Source organism: Herpailurus yagouaroundi, unplaced genomic scaffold, assembly GCF_014898765.1.
Source record: "Herpailurus yagouaroundi ecotype Mexico unplaced genomic scaffold, PumYag 216, whole genome shotgun sequence".
NCBI lineage: Eukaryota > Metazoa > Chordata > Mammalia > Carnivora > Felidae > Herpailurus > Herpailurus yagouaroundi.
In genome coordinates, this window is record NW_024412447.1 from 775429 (window position 1) to 792031 (window position 16603).

At 60.2% G+C, this 16603-nt stretch overlaps 2 protein-coding genes across 2 annotated transcripts in view; one reads left to right on the forward strand and one right to left on the reverse strand.

Annotated features, from left to right (window-relative positions):
• CHLSN (cholesin) overlaps positions 1-16603 on the reverse strand; it is a 121719-nt gene that overhangs the window by 67731 nt on the left and 37385 nt on the right. The gene's annotated exons all lie outside the window — the stretch shown is intronic.
• GPER1 (G protein-coupled estrogen receptor 1) lies at positions 444-5451 on the forward strand. Its single transcript, XM_040455690.1, has 2 exons — positions 444-839; positions 3151-5451. Exon 2 carries the CDS (start codon positions 3475-3477, stop codon positions 4552-4554), a length of 1080 nt encoding a protein of 359 aa, XP_040311624.1. The 5' UTR covers positions 444-839; positions 3151-3474; the 3' UTR covers positions 4555-5451.

The following is a 16603-nucleotide window of genomic DNA, read 5'->3' on the forward strand; positions in this document are numbered from 1 at the left end:
GGGGCGGCGCCCCCCCCCCCTCCCCCCCCCGCGCACAAGGGCTGTGGCCGTGGCTGGTCACAGAGCCTGCAGGGCAGGCGCACTCCGGCGGTTTCCAGAGTAAAGGGAAGGAGACAGAGGAGACACGATTCATCCCCACGGCAGAGAAACCACTCTGCTTCCTAACGTGCTTGCCCCAAATACCTGGTACATCTTAGGTTTAAATTTCTTTCTGCAAATGCCTTTGTGAAATTTCTAGGTTAAATTCTCTGTATAACCTGCACACTACTCTGTAGGTTCGGGAAATTTACCGTTTAGTTTTAAAAACAAGCAAGAGTACTTAAGTTCCAGTAGGTGACGATGGGTCATCACCTAAAAGGTATACAAAACCTACTTAACGATGCTTTCAATCTTAAGAAAGTCGAATCAGCGGGTGAGGAAAAGCAGTTAAGTCTATAAAAATGCATGGTGGGCCTGGGCTCACTGCCACGGCGTGGGCGAAAAGTAGCCGGCAAAAAAATGGTTAACGCCGGCCTCCTCGGGAGGCCGTCCAGCAGAGCACAATGGGCGGCCCTGGGAAGCCTATAAAGCCAGCGGTGCCTCCGAGTCCGCAGCAATGACGGGCGTTCTGACCGGTCGGCCTCGTGCCCCAGGCAGGCGTCCCCTTGCAGGACCACCGCTCCGGCATTCTTCGACGGGGGGAAGCGAGGCCAGAATCCCCGCCACCCGAGGGAGAGTCTCGGCCGCACCTCCAGCCTGCCGGGAGCGCACCCGCCGAGGCCGGCCGACAAGCCCTCCCAGGGACACGAGAAGGGCTCGCGCGGAGCCGGCCTGGGCTGGGGTGGCCGGCTGCATCACAGGTGAGTCTCGGTCCCGGGTTCCCGGTTCTGCGTTCGGGTCGGTGCCGCGGTGGGAGTCCGCGGACCCGCCGTGCAGCCTCTTCGATCATGGGAGGGGAGACCGAGGGCGGGCCCGGCTCGGTGGGCCCTCGTCAGGTGCGGCACGCTGTGGTCACAGCTGGACGCAGACGGGGGCACACAGGCCACCCTGCGGTGAGAGAGGCACGGAGGCTACAAAGCCTCTACTCCGCACACGAACCCGCACCTGGCTCAGCCCCAGCGGGGCTGCGGGCGGAGGCTTTGCAAAGGTTCTTTCTGTAACGCGTGCCCAGCGCGGCAGTCCCCTGACTCCCCGGCGCTCTGTCGCTATGTTGGTCAAGCGAGGCCCTGCCTCCGGTTAGGACGTTAGCCAGTCAACAAAAACGCTTGCCCGGCGACACGGCCGGGTGGACCGGTGTTCCTTCACAAAGATACACACCCAGCTGGCCTGACAAAATGTGGTTTTAGTTTTTTTTTTTTTTTTTAATTTTTTTTAATGTTTATTCATTTTTGAGACGGAGCATGAGCTGAGGAGGGTAGAGAGAGAGAGAGGGGAGGGGGAACGGGGAGACACAGAATCCCAAGCAGCCTCCAGGCTCCGAGCTGTCAGCCCAGAGCTCGACGCGGGGCTCAAACCCACGAACTGTGACATCGTGACCAGGGCCGAAGTCGGACGCCCAACCGACTGAGCCCCTGGTTTTAGTTTTCTAGAGCTGGACAGGCAGTGGAAACTCGAACCAAAACGAGACCACAATGACACTCGCCTTTACACATCCACGGTCCACCTTCGCGAGGGTGCTGTGTCAGTAGCCAGCTCACACTTGTTCCCGCGTCCCGTCATTACAGCACGGTGACAATAAGAGTATTTGTCAAGGATCAGCGGGTTCATGTGCATGGGAAGGGAGCAGAGGACTCACTTTAAAACTGCCCGCGCAGCCTATGTTGACGACGACGGGAAGCGCGCGCCGAGGGCCCCTCACTGTGTCTTCCTCTGAAGACAGTCGGAAGCGGCCCAGGTTTCCGTGCTTAGAGAGCCAAACAAGCGCTCTGCGTGCTCCTTACAGACAAGTTACCGAGAGAGGCTTTAAACGCTAGACATTCATGAGGTCCACGCTGGCATTATCTGCTACACACGACACAACACAGAGCACAGACGTCTCCACGCCCGCCGAGCAAAGCTTGCCGAACGCTTCCCGATCACTATCTGACCTGAAGGCCGAGACTGGTCTTTCTCTGCTCTGCTTTTCGGGGTTTCCTTTGGAGCAAGACTTCTGAGCAGGGGTTCAGTGAGCGTCTAGTCTGGTTGGGCGACACTTCGAAAGTGATCCCCGACCGTCTCACAGGGTCAAACAAAAACCCTCGGGAGAAAGACAACTCAAGGCCGTTTTAACGCGCCAGGGCCGGCTTCCTCGGCCTCTGTGGGGGCCCCCGGCCCCGGGAGGCCGGGAGCACCCCCAGCAGTGGCGGCCCCCGGCCCCGGGAGGCCGGGAGCACCCCCAGCAGTGGCGGCCCAGACACGGCCGCCGACAGCACTCCCCTCCCTTCCCCCCGACTCTCGGGCCGAGCCGGGTCGCGGTGGGCGGCCTCGGACACGAGACCTGTGGGCGGCTGAGGCATTTTTAACGCAGTTTCTAGGTTACAGACATCACTGCAGAAACGTACTCGCTGTTTCAGGTAGTTTATCAAAATGCTGAGTGAACACTATTTCCTAAACCAAGGACTGTTTTTGGTCCTTCGGGTCATATCACGAAGAAAGTTCCATGTGGGGGCACCCGAGCGTGGGGAGCAGGAAAACCTAGATCTGTTTTCTGTCGCATCGCGAGAGACTCTGCTCCAGCTTCCTCCAAGCACCCCGGGCCTGCCGTCTTCACAGACGCTGGGTTTTTCCCTTCCCATCTTGGTCCTCCTTCCAACAGCTGCCGAAGTAAATCTGATTTCCTCTGCTGGCAGATAGTACTTTTCCTGAGAGTTCCAGACCCAACGGCCGCGTTACTTCATAAGCCTGCTATTCAGCTATTTTTAAGAAAGGCGTCCACCGCGCTTTAGCATGACTCACCGCCCAGGCTCCGGTTCGGACTGAGCGGCCCGGGAGCCCTGGGGACAGAAAACGGGGCACTTTCTGCACTTAACTCCTCTCCCTCAGCTCAGTGACAACCAAATCTCCGAGACGCCAAGACCACACGTCCCACCCCACCCGTCCCCCCGGGCCACCCGCCGCCACGGCGTCCGTCCTGGCGGAGAGCCGTGAAGACTCGAGTCACAGACTCACCGCTCTTCTGTCTCTTTCTCTCAGGTGTGCGGGTGGTGAGCGCCACCCGGCGGGCCTGACCGCAGCGGCCGCCGCCCCCCAGGGGCCCAGGCGAGGCGCCGCCCGTGGTGTGGACATGGAGGGCCTTTTCCGGCTGCCCGGCTGCCCGCGGAACAGACCCGCGCCACCTCCAGCGCTGCCCGGGAGGAGTTCGGATTTTGCAAACGCCTGGCTCACTTCACAGAGCATCGCCTATCTTTCCGGAGACGGACTGACTGTGCACGTCGGGTTTCTGTGAGCCGTGAGGCAGACCCTGACAGCTGTGCCCCCGGGGACACGGACGAGACGCCCCCAGCGCCCGTCTCTGGCATGGAGACGCACGCGGCCGCTTACAACGGCACCTCCCCGGAGCTCAACCTGTCCCGCACGCTCCCCGGCAGCGTCCTGGCAAACCAGACGGGCGAGCTCTCCGAGCACCAGCAGTACGTGATCGGGCTTTTCCTGTCCTGCTTGTACACCATCTTCCTCTTCCCCATCGGCTTCGTGGGGAACATCCTGATACTGGTGGTGAACATCAGCTTCCGGGAGAAGATGACCATCCCCGACTTGTACTTCATCAACCTGGCGGCGGCCGACCTCATCCTGGTGGCCGACTCCCTGATCGAGGTGTTCAACCTGGACGAGCAGTACTACGACATCGCCGTGCTGTGTACCTTCATGTCCCTCTTCCTGCAGATCAACATGTACAGCAGCATCTTCTTCCTCACGTGGATGAGCTTCGACCGGTACCTCGCCCTGGCCAAGGCCATGCGCTCCGGCCCGTTCCGCACCAAGCACCACGCCAGGCTGAGCTGCGGCCTCATCTGGATGGCCTCCGTCTCCGCCACGCTGGTGCCCTTCACCGCGGTGCACCTGCAGCACACGGAGGAGGTCTGCTTCTGCTTCGCGGACGTCAAGGAGATCCAGTGGCTCGAGGTCACCCTGGGCTTCATCATCCCCTTCGCCATCATCGGCCTGTGCTACTCGCTCATCGTCCGGGTTCTCGTCAAGGCTCACAGGCACCGAGGCCTGCGCCCCCGGAGGCAGAAAGCCCTCCGCATGATCTTCGCCGTGGTCCTCGTCTTCTTCATCTGCTGGCTGCCCGAGAACGTGTTCATCAGCGTTCACCTGCTGCAGCGCACGCAGCCGGGAGCCGCTCCCTGCCAGCAGTCTTTCCGCCACGCCTACCCCCTGACCGGCCACATTGTCAACCTCGCGGCTTTCTCCAACAGCTGCCTGAACCCCCTCATCTACAGCTTCCTGGGGGAGACCTTCAGGGACAAACTGAGGCTGTACATCGAGCAGAAAACCAGCGTGTCGGCCCTGAACCGCTTCTGCCACGCTGCCCTGAAGGCGGTCATCCCGGAGAGCACCGAGCAGTCCGATGTGAAGTTCAGCAGCGCGGTGTAGAGACGGCGGAGCCGGACCGGCGGAGACCAAACGCTGAGTCGGCCCCGCGGCCAGGCGGAGGAAGGGCTGGGCCGCACGCCACGGCCTGAGCCCGGTCGGAACATGCCGGACCGTCCGTGCCCCAGCTGCGGGCACACCCGGGCCCCGAGGAGCCCTCGCCGCCAGCCACCTTGACTCTGGGCCGTGCGCACAGCGCCGGGGCTCCCCACCCCCGCTCACGGAGGCAGCTCGCGGCGCTGGCGGCTGGGCACGGGGACCAGCGTGGGCTCACACTCCACTCCACACCGTGTCCCGCAGCAGAAGACGTGTCTCACGCCGGCCAATGAAAGCAGAAAGAAGGGGACGCTTTGGAGGAAATCCCTCAGTTTCGAGGTCGATCCGCCGTAAGTCTGCCATCCTCGGGAAAAATGAAGTCTGGACAGAACACGCTGAGGAGATGTGACTTGGACGGTGTGCTCCGTTCTCCACGTCTGCGGCACGTGGCTTCCTTGTGGTACGGACAAGTGTGCTCGGGCGAGACAGGAACGGAGAAGCCCTTCTCCCGGCAGCCCGCTCAGAACAGCCGCTCGCCGTCACCGGCTAAGTGACCCTGAGCACCCGAGCTGCCTCTGCCGGAAGGTTCTTCTCCAACCAGAGACGCCGCTGCCGTCCGGGTCGCCGGCCCACCGCTGCCCGTTTATGGTGTTACCTGCACCCACGCCACCACGGATCGAGACCGCGAGGGGCAGGTCGGGGGGGGGGGTGGAGCGTGCGCGGTACAAAGCTGGCCTCTGGGAACGATGGTGGGGGCGAAGATGAAGGCAGCGTAAACCATTTGCTCTAAAATGTAGAAGAGCAAACCTCGCGACCGCCAGGAACGGTGAGGCCTCGTCAATAAAACATAGTCACGTGCTGATTCTCAGTGCTCCGGGTTGTTCCCCGTGGATGGGGGGCGGGGGGCGGGGGCGGGCTGGGGCCCCGGCAGCGCAGTCGGTCTTTCCTCATGAGGAAAACACACACCTGGGGCTCGCCGCCCATCCTCACTCACGAGGTCGGCATCAACGTCCGGTCACCCGCACGCACCCGGCGTCTCTAAGATGTCAGACACTGCCGCACAACCTCCAAGGGCCAAAGCGAGCTTTACTGCAGACGGACCACATGCCCTGGCTCTTCCAGAAGGTTCTGTACTGTCCGCATCAGGGCGTGGAGTCTGTAGTAGCTCAGGGTGCTCCTGAGGCAGCTCGGTGGGGGTGGTTTCCCGTCCTCTGACACGGGCCAGCCTGGGGACCCCGTCCCCTAATGCACACAAGCTACGGCCCCTGCCTTCCAACGTGGCTGAGGCCAGAGGGGCCCCATCCATTCATGCTGCCCGGGGAGCCGTGGCCTCCAATGCGGGCTATGACTGGGGACCCCCCGGCCCCCAGTGCGGGCTGGGGTTGGGGGCCCCCGGCCTCCAGTGCAGGCTAAGCCAGGATCAATGTGAACCCTACTCCTCCTGCCCCACATACTCCACCCAGGGGACCGCCTCCGCAGAAAAGTGGGGCCCTCAAGGACCTTCACACAGGCAAGGCTTCCCGAAGGAGAGGTGAGACAGTGTTTAGGTAACAGCAAATGAGCCATCTGTAGTTTAAATGGGTTTTATGGGTGCAAATCACCAAGAGACAGAGTATCCGTCCCAAGTAAATATTTTCAGTGACCAACTGTGACCTCGCAGAAATGCCGTCTCCAGCACCGAAGTCCCACTTAAGACTCACTTTCTAAATAAACATCCCAAATGCAGGACAGGAAGACCGACCGACAGCTGGGGACGGTTCCCACGAACCAGCAGGTCAGGCGTGTGGAACACCACCGTGGGGTTGCCGCATGAGCCGGCCCGCGGCGCTGTCCCAGAACACCCACCCTACAGCCACGGTAGGGTGAGCCGGTGATCTAGATGCCGGAGTAACTTCCAGGGAAGAGTCCTCCCTCCGCCCTCCGCCTCCCCAGAACCCGCAAAAGTCACAAGTCCGCAAAGGGCACAGACACGCCGTTGACACACCTCGTCCTCTAAGAGCCGGGAGGGGGTCTAAGATGCCTTCCCTCCCGCGTCCTCAGAGCTCTCTGTGAACAGCTTCTCGGGGGGGGGGGGTCTGCCCCCCCCGCCAGGGCCCAGCTGGGGCAGAAGGCACTGCCCAAGCCCCTGGCCCTCATTCCCTGCTCGTCACCAAGTCCCCCCTTTGGCCCAGTGCTGATGACTCCCAGTTGCAGAGCCAAGGCTCAGACGGGTGCCCCAGCCTGGAGCGTCTGAGACGTGCAAGGGGCTCATCAAATGTGCACCATTCCCAGCGTGACGAGCAGCGAGGGACAGGTGCTTGACGGAGCGCAGGGCCGGGAGACCCATGCTGTCTGGCCGTGGTTCTCGAGGACGGGTGGGGAGACGGACGACACACTGGGGAATAAGGCCAGGCCTCGTCTCCGATCCTGCCAAAAAACCCACGATGTACACACTGCCCCCGTTACCCAGAGTCCTGAACCGCTCAAAATCTTCAAGGGTAACGACGTAGCCAGGAACCAACGCCCAGCCCCGGTCTCCAAAACCCACATCCCTTCCTCTACGGCACCCGAGGATCAAGAGGTCAGTCAAAGTCCCAGGCTCGACCCTGTCCAGACGGGATGTTCTGGGCAGGAAGGAGCAGACGGGAGGTCCCTTCCAAAGACCTCCGGGCAGGAACCGTGTCTGAGCAAAGCCCCAAAGCATCGGTCAGAGGGGCCTCCGCGAGGGCCTCTGTCCTCGTGGCAGACACCCCGTGAAAGCCGGGAGAGGCTGGCCCTGCGCCCAGAAGCCAACTCTTGCTCCCGAACGGTCCCTCAACAGGCCTTTTGCGCTGGCGCTTGACCGGGGCACAGGTCCAACGGGGTCAGACACAGCTCCTACCTCTAACCTCTGGAAGCTGTGTCCAGATGTGGAAGCTGGTAGCAGAACTGAGGGCCCACTGGATAGTCACTGGAAGCAGAAGTGCAAGGTAGAGGTCCCGACTTCCCAAGAAGGAACCCTTACTGCGCTGGAGGCCGGACAGGCGGCCTCTGGAGCCTCTTCTGAGCCGGTGCCAGGGAGACAGTGCAGAGACGGCAAAGCCAGGCAGGCTCTGTGCGCAGGCTACCCGGCCCCTTCGAGCACAGCCCCTTTGCAAAGCATTTGCTCGGGAGCAGAGGCTGATTTAATTATTTTGTCAGGAACGCCACAAGATAAAATCAAGGCGTGGGATTGCTTTGTTGTTTCCTGGTAACCCAGCTCTCCCGGCTACTCAGGCCCTGCAACCCCAGCAAGGGCTCACAAAGGCCGAGCTGGGAGCCGGCGCTGGCACCGAGTGCGATTTCCTAATTCTCTTTGTGCTTAATAACTGACCCTTGATCATGACCGTGACGCTTCCCAGACCCCGCATCCCCTTGGAGGGGTGGAGGCACTATTACCGCGTCACCGGTGTGTGTCCCCTCGTCTTCCGATGCGGCGTGGCCGAAGCGATCCTGAAACTTTCACACGTATTATGGGTCGTGCATGTTCGCCAGTGAACCCAGAGTGGTTCTCGGGTGGGCAGTGGGAGATGCAACGCGGAAGGGAGAAGGGGCAGGCAAGAAGGGCCTGAGGGTGATGGAACCGTGGGGGGCCAGTGAACCCCGAGATCTCTGAACTGAGAACACGTGCACGAGGGCACACGGGACCCGTGTGCACGCATGGGCGGGCATGTCACATGTACCCCGGCTCCAACTGCTCAAAGGGGCCAGAAAGGACCTGAGCGGCTGGGGGCCCACCGACACCCAAGCCCTCCCCCCAGGAGAAGCCGGGCTCCCCAGATAAACAGCCGACCCGGCCAGAACAGGGAGGTACGGAGTAAGCCTTGCCACATGCTTTCTTGCCAGAAGGAAGAAAAGCTTCAAGAAAACAGCAAAGTCACAGCAAAAGGACACGGGGACCTAGCCGGACGGTTCTCACTGGCCAGATCCGGTGCACCGTGAGCACCAAGACGATTATAAACTACCGAAAGACAAGGACCCGTGCGTCCGCTGCGGTAACGGGCCCGCGTGCACGCACTGTACGTAAGATGAACACGGAATAAACCCGGCGCAGGCGCACACAGGAGCGGGCGAGTGAGCGGAGGGCGCCCGCAGGCTGCCGACCGTCCCAGCGAAGCCGTGCCTTGTGACAATCCGTAGGGCAGGCCAAACCCAGGACACCCGACAGGAGCAGGACATCTGGCCGCTTTCGTGGCACCACGAAAGGGGTGGGACGGCCCTTTAGCTGAGCAGCAGCAGAGGTGGGACGGCCTTTAGCTGAGTGTCAACGAGGAGCCCGCGGGAGCAGGGGAGTCCAGATGAGGACTCTGAATAGGGCACAATGTCTCCGTGTCCTCAGCTGGCACCGTGACCTCGATGCGGTCAGGAGCAAACAAGATCCAAAACGGGATCAGGGCATCCATCCCAAATGTCAGGCCAGAGACAGAGGGGCACCCTTTGCGAGCGCCACGGACACCTGCGAATGGGAACGGTGGAGACGCCTGGGGTCCCGGAAGCTGCCTTCTGCAGGGACCCGTCCTCGCACACCGCCTCGCCGCGGTGGGAAACGGGTTATCTGGCGTACCTTTCGGTACGCGGCAAGTTAGAAAGAGAGGAACAGAACTGTAGTAAAAAGTAAAGCCCAATTTAGGCGCCAGGGGACGCTGCCCAGGCCGGGCGTCAGTCTCCAGGGTGGACTCTCAGGCCGACGGCCATCTCTTCCGCCGTGTACCGCGCTGGGGCACCTTCACGGGGCGAAGGGCTCGGGTCCCTGGTCCCTAGCAAACGGGCTGTTCTTACCCACGTCTGCAACACGTACGTCCTGTTTGTGACACCGAGGCTCGGGGTCGGGTGACGAGTCTGAGCGCCCAGGACCCCGCTCCCCTCCGCACCCCGCTCGACACCCGAGCCGGGAAGAGAGGCTGTGCTTCTTCACACGACGGATCGGCGGACCGCCTTTCCAGAGCCCATCACTGAGGCCCGGCCGCGGAGCCGGTGAGCACTCCGCCTCCCGGCTTCTGGCAGGGGTGGTGGCGAGGATGGGGGAGGTCAGTCAGCCCAGTGAACACCCCGAACTGGAAGGGAGGTAGGGAGGAGGGCGGGCGGTGTCATCGGGAAGACGCCCGCCAGGTCCCGGCCTCTCCCTGACTCCCGGTGCCCGACACACCACCCCCCCACCCCCTCCCGGACGACCCACAGCCCACGCTGCCAGCAAGCCCTCTGGAGCCACGGGCCCAGGCTCTCCCTGACTCCCAGGTGAGGGGGGTGGCCCCGTCTGGGACAGCAGGACAGCAGCGGGGGCACCTGCCCAGGCCTCACAGACACACACAACACGGGCTTCCACCCCCACCCCCACCCCCACCTCGGTGGCGGCACACGGGCTGGCTGTGGGCGACTTAATCTGGGTCTTGCCATTGTCCAAGGGGTGGGGGCTCTCATGTGGGAACAAGGGTTTTAAAAGCCAAAGGAACACAAAACAAAAGTGCAGCAGATCTGACTGTGATTCCAGGCCTTTCTCCCAGGGTGGAATCAATCTAAAACTTATCACAAGAAATCAGCTGTAGGGAGTCCTGGAAAGATGCCAGTTAGTCTCGGAAAAGGCAACGTCCCCCAGTCTCTCCCAGGGGGCTGGTCCTGCCCAGTACGAACACCCACTGATAGCAGGTCCCTTGAAGGACAGCACAATGGCGGGCAGCACCCTGGATACTTCCCCCTCCTCCTGCCCCTGCCCAGAGGGCTACTACCCCTGGCCCCACTCCAGAAGGAGGGGGTCGCGTGAGACCCCACGGCCCCTATGACAGGGCTCTGCAGGCAGCACTTGCTATGTGGAGGGAGGACTGAGGGCGGCTCTCGAGGCCTGAGTGTGGCTGAGCTGCCACCTGGGGCACAGGAGGGTCCTCGGCCCCCCAGGAGACACGGCGAACCCTGGCGGCCGACAGGAAGGGGGGTGCACATCGCTTGTGGGAGACAAAGCCCCGTCCAGGACACCTGTCTTCAGCAAACGAAGTAGCCTTTTCCTTTGTTGACTAAAAAATGTCAATCACCCCAAAAGGAAGAAAATCAGAGCAGGCCGCTGCAGAGTCCCAGCTCCTCTGAGGAGCGACAGGGCCGAAGGCTCTTGCCCTCGAGGTCACCGCACGGAACTGCCCCAGAGTGCCCGCCATAAGTCCCCCGGGGCTCAAGAACCTGGTCCCAGGGCAACGCCCACACCAACCTGCCCCTGACAACGTGGACGTGGCTAGACCTGGCGACACACGTAGTGTCCTGTACCTTAAAAACACGGGAAACCTGAAGGTGCGGAGGACGCCCAGACCGGTTTCCAGAAGAAAGCAGGAAATAGGGGAGGGGAACGATGGCACGCAAAAGTCACCAATGTCCTGAGGGTACCAGTCCTGCCCTCTGAGGGCACCCCCACGTCCTGCAGTGAGCCAAGGCCCCAAAAGGCTGTGCTAGTACTCCCCCCTGACACGCCGGTGCCCTGCGCCCCCACATCACCTTCACCCCACCCCTCCGAGTGCACACACGTGCATGCGCGTGCACAGATACACACACAGGCGAGCGCACGCTATGCCGACAGCAGGTAGTGAACAGGCGCCCTGGGTACTGAGGAGCACCACGCTCCCTGCCACAGGGGGACGGAGGGACCTGTCTGAGCCTGGGGCCTGGCGAGCCAGCCTCGGGCAGAGGCGGAGGTGGCGCTCGCCAGCAGCACCCCAGACACCCCGCGGGAGCCAGGGAGGCTTCCGGGAGGACGCGGCCGTCCCAGGCATCAGAAACACCCGTTGAGGGTTTGTCAACAGCAGTGACAGCAGCAGCTACGCAAATGTAAGAACGAGAGACGCGCCAGACGCAGGAGCCGGCGCGGACTTCGCACCGGAACACCCAAGGCCGCTCCCGACACACCTGCTACCGCGTTTCAAGACACACACGTCACACGTGAAAATACGTGCAGGGCACGTAAACCTATAAAAAGAAACAGGAAGTGGAGTGAATCCTCCAAAAGCACAAACTGCCCCACCAACAAGTCATAAGCAAGAGCTACTCTGAGTAGCACTGCAGCTTATTAAGGAAACCGAAACCACAGTTTAAAAGCCCCTGAAACGGAACTCTCCAGGCCCAGAGGGTTCCACTACAGAACTTTACCAACATTAAAAGAAGAGCTGACACGAAATACCCTGATTCAAAACCAGGCAAAGACTGTACAAAAAACCCTATAGATCAGTGTTCCTCGTGAACCTCGAAACACATGTCCTTGAGATATTGGCAACAATTCAGCACCATGTAAACATGACTATCTACCGTGACCGCGGGGAGAGGGCTCATCCCAGGGATGCAAGGCTGCTTCGACATTCAAGTGTCAGTCAGGGTCATATACTGTATTCAACAGGCTAACAAGGAAAAAGCAAGTGATCATACAGCTGGTGCAGAAAAAGCACCTGATGAAATCCAACATCCGTTCATGATAAAAACTGGAGAAAAGCAGGAATAGGGGACAGTTTCCTCAACTTGGTACCGAACATCTACTCAGTGTGGAAGACGGCAGAGGTAAGCTGGACCCACAGGTCCGGACCTGGGTGTGGCCTCCGTCTGAAATTACCAACCAACAGCGGCGCTCGGAACAGCCCCAAGGGAGGCCACGAGGCAGAGCAAGAAGGGTGAAGGCCCTGGGCCAGGACGTGGCCAGGCTCAGGCTACATTCCCAAGTTGCTGGGACTCGCGGATGGGCTGGGAGACAGAGCAGCACCAACAGACAAGCACAAGCATGAAGGGACGCACGCCGTGGGTTCCCCTGGTGAGGAGCCGGAGTCCAACTCGCAGAGACAGAGAGTAGACGATGGGCCAGGGGAGGGGGCTGTGTGTAACGGGGACAGAGTCTCAGTGTGGGGAGATGGAACGTTCTGGAGACAGACGGTGCAGATGGCTGCACAGCTGCATGAATGTGCTCGGTAACCCCGAAGCGCGCACTGAAAAGTGGCTAAGATGGTCAATTCTATGTTATGTGTATTTTACCACAATAAGAAGGAATAAATACAAGCATCGTGCCTGAGCGGCCAGAGCAGGGGTGTTACCACTGCCCACCGGGAGAAGGCCAAGCGAACAGCTCTGGGAGAGTCTGAAACTCAAGCGGGACAGGAGGGTGAAGGGATCTGAGGCCCGCGAGGTCTGCGTGGGAGGCCCGTTCCAGAGCAGTGGCACCTGCGTCCAGGAGGCGAGCATGGACAGAGTGCGGGCGGCAGACGGCCAAACGGCAGGCCCCGGGCCTTCCAGCACAGAGGGGCGAGTGCTTACCGAAAGGCCTCGAATCTGGGTCCCTACAGTCTTCACCTTTTATTCTGAGTCTATTTTCCCTCTGACTACAAAGTCATCAAAATATTAAGAGCCCACAGTGAGATGCTCATCACACGAAGAATATTACTACAAGCCTGACAAGACTAAGCACTGCCGAAAAAGGGCTCATCGTGAGCTCTCACCCGCTGCTGTGCGAATGTCCGCGGGCCGCACTTCTGAGAAGACAGTGGGGCTGCAGCAGGCTGCTTCTAAAATGGTCCCCACAGTCCCCGCCTCCCGACATCCACACCCACGTGTGGGGGCCGGACCTCGTGACAAGCTTCTAACAAAGAGAACATAACAAAAGCAAGGGGAAACCGCCTCCGAGACCGGCCGCAAAAGATGATGACGTCCCCTCTCGTGCCCTCCCTTTCTCTCTCCCTGTGACAGAGGCAGGTGCCATCCTGTGAGCTCCCCACGGAGAGGCCCCCACGGCAAGGTGCTAGGCCAACAGCCGGCAAGGAAGTGACGCCCTCAGCGCACCCGCCAGCGAGGACAAATCCTTCAACAGCTGCGGAGGGAGGCAGGATGCAGATTCCCACCTCCCTTTGGGCCTTCGGGTGAGACCACACCCCACCTGTGGCCTGAGAGAGTCGAGTCTGAAGACCCCACGTGAGCTCCGTCCAGACCCACGTCCACACACACCTAGTTATTTTAAGCCACTGAGTGTCGTAATTTGTTACACGGTAACAGACAATAACGTAGAGGTTTATCTAGTAGAGAAGAAGAGCCACGGATCCCGAGACCCTGCAACTCCACGAGTAGGTCCACGGCCCCTGAGAAACGTGTATGCGCCCGGGACGGGACACAGGCGGAAGAATTCATCACAGTGTTGTCTACAACAATCAAAACTGGAATAATGAGTAAACCGTGGTATATCCACACACAGAGAAAAATGAACGGTCTAGCATACGTTGCTGCACAGATAATGCACACAAATAAAGTTTGGCTGAAAAAGTAAAATACCAAAAACTCGCGTCATACGACTACACCCACACAAAGCTCGAATACGAGCAAAACCGAACTGTGTAACAGGCTGCACACCCGAGAAGCACAGCTCTGGAGAAAAGCAAGGAGGTGATGACGGTAAGGGCCTAAGGTGATGATTTCTGGAGCTGGGTGTGGCTTCCGCTAAGCCGTAGCACTTTTCTCTGGCAGGTTTTACAACAAGAAGGGAACGGGGAGGAGGAACGGGAGGGAAGGAGGCCCAGCAGAGCTCTGGCTGTCTGCAGGCGGAAATAAAATGCCCAGCTGCCCCGCTTCAAACCAGAGGTTCGAGCGGGAACTTAGTACCAACGGTCGTCCCATTTCCCAGATTAACACGGTCCTCCTTCAAGCAAAGGAGTCTCGCAAACCCCACCCCACGGTCCAGGCACCGGTTTTTAAAAGTCAACACTAAGCTCACACCGGACGTGGATAACACAAATCACAGAACTAGAAACTTTAGTCGGGAGGAAAGACGTCTCCCCTAAAGGGCAGACCTGAGAAGGGAGAGGAGGTGTACATGTGCGGGGGTGGACAGGGCGGAACGGGCTGGGGGGAGCCGGGAGGAGAGGGAGAAACACACTGCCTCCGTCTGCGCCCTGATATTACCGCTTCCCTGTATTTCCTGGCTCCCCGCCGGGGTCACCGGGCGCTGCCCCCACAATCCCCAGGACGTGCAAGGGTCCGGCCTGTCCTCCACCAGCCACCCCATCAAGCTTACATCAGTTCGTCCTCCCACAGATGCATACGACGTTGCTGGCTTCGTGCTCACGGGCAGCCCCACAGGTACACAGCTGCACCCTGAAACCTCTTCGGTACAGTTGAGTCTTCCACTAATGAACACAAACACTGAGAAAAAAGTTACGACTGTATTTGCCACAAATAATTTATCCCGAGGAAAGGACCTGCCTGCCGGAGAGAGCTCCATTCCCTTCTCCCTGGCCCAGAGGCTGGGGTGGCAGTGGGCCCGCTCCAGGACGGGCACCCTGAGCGCGTCTGTCCCCAGACCCCATGCACCCGCGGGGCTCCTGGGTCAAGGTAAGCCACATACTAGTCAAGCGAATGCCCTGCTCGGACATGGGGACTCCAGGTCTGCATTCTGAGAGTACAATTCCCCTTGCTTGTTTTTCTTGAAGAAAGTTCTGTTTTCTTTCTAAAACCAAAGTTCCGTGAGGTTGTGTGAACCCAGGGCAGTTCTAATTTTCGGATCGCTTATTTGCACAAACTGCCAACGTGGGGGTTGAGGGTGTTTGTTTTGAGGAGGATGTGGGGGCCACAGGAAAGACATTTGAAAATACCACAGGTTTGAATTCCTTTCTCACAAAACACATACGACAGGGAAACTCGGTTTACGTGCTCGGGAACATCTCCACCCCGCGCCCCGAGTTACAAATTCACAACCCGTGTCAGACGGGCTGGCGGCAACCGTGCGTCCAGGGCCAGCGTCTGGGCCCAGCTGACGCCCAGGGGGTGCAGAGCTGCCTCGAGACGCCTCTTTCCCCACGGGGCCGGGACAGGCCGCAGCTCGGAGAACGGAGAATGTGGGCCGCCCTCGAGGCTGGGGCACAGGAGGCGCAGCCCCAGGCTCTCTGGCCGGGAGCACCGCTCAGCCGAGGTGGCACGGGACCCACACTCGTGCTCGGGAGTGGCCGCAAAGTGCCAGGGCGCTCTGGGAGATAGAGCCTCACGCACACACACGCACCCTCACACAACTCGCGCGCCCACTCACTCATGTGCTCGGACACACTGCCCGTGCATCACCCACGTCTTCGCTGACCTGGGTCCCCCAGGCCTGCCCTCTGGGAGCACTCCACCCAATCCACCAGGCGGTGAGATGCCTCCATGCTGAAAAGGGCAGCAGAGGCCACAGGCCGCTGGGAGAGGCACTCAAGTGGCCTCTCTGGTCCTCAGGAATGGCGCTCTGCTGACCTCATTCAAAACGGCTTACGGTCACAGACGGGCCACACGACCGAGTCTGTACTTCACAAGCGACCGCCAGTCGGCTGCTCAGGGCAATGACAACATCCCACTGGGCCAGGAGGAACACGTCACCCTCCGGGGAGACACCCCCCGTCTGCACCCCAACACATAAGGACAGAAGGCCAGCCTCCAGATGCTATTGATACTCACTAGGATGACGTTTTCTCACAGGAACGTGGCCGCCGTGGAACGCCTGCGGCAGAGAAGGCCGTCGTCACATAACGGCACACGGCGCCCTTTGTGTTCCCAAAGTTCAGCCACACCGTCAGACGCCAGCTCACGAGGCCCGACCTCCTGGTAGGAGATCGAGACGGAAGAGATCCCGACCCCACTTGCACACATTACTTGATTAAAAGAACAAGTCACAGCGACACGTACTGAGTGCTGACCACCGCCCAGGGCCGCGCCACACGTCTCCCGTGCGCGGTCTCAGGTCCCCTGCCTGCCACGAGCCGGGTCTGTGGCCACCCCGACTTCTCAGATGTGACGCTGGAGCACAGAGGAGTCAGGTCAAGGGGAAGGGAAGTGGGAGGCTTCTGCGGGTTCTGATGCCGCAGCCAGACTCTACCTACCGGGTTTTATAGCAATAATGTGAACAGAACGCTAAGCCACCAAACTGCCCTCAGCAAACGCGGAGGTTTGCTCAAATCCACTTCTGGGCCACCTAGGCAAACATCAACCCCACGCATCCCAAAGGGATGCGTGTGACCACAGTGTCACTCGTTCCAACGAGCACAGGAGCAACGGC

Coding starts and splice junctions, on each gene's coding strand:
- GPER1 (XM_040455690.1), top strand. CDS start 3,475: ATGGAGACGCACGCGGCCGCTTACAACGGCACCTCCCCGGAGCTCAAC.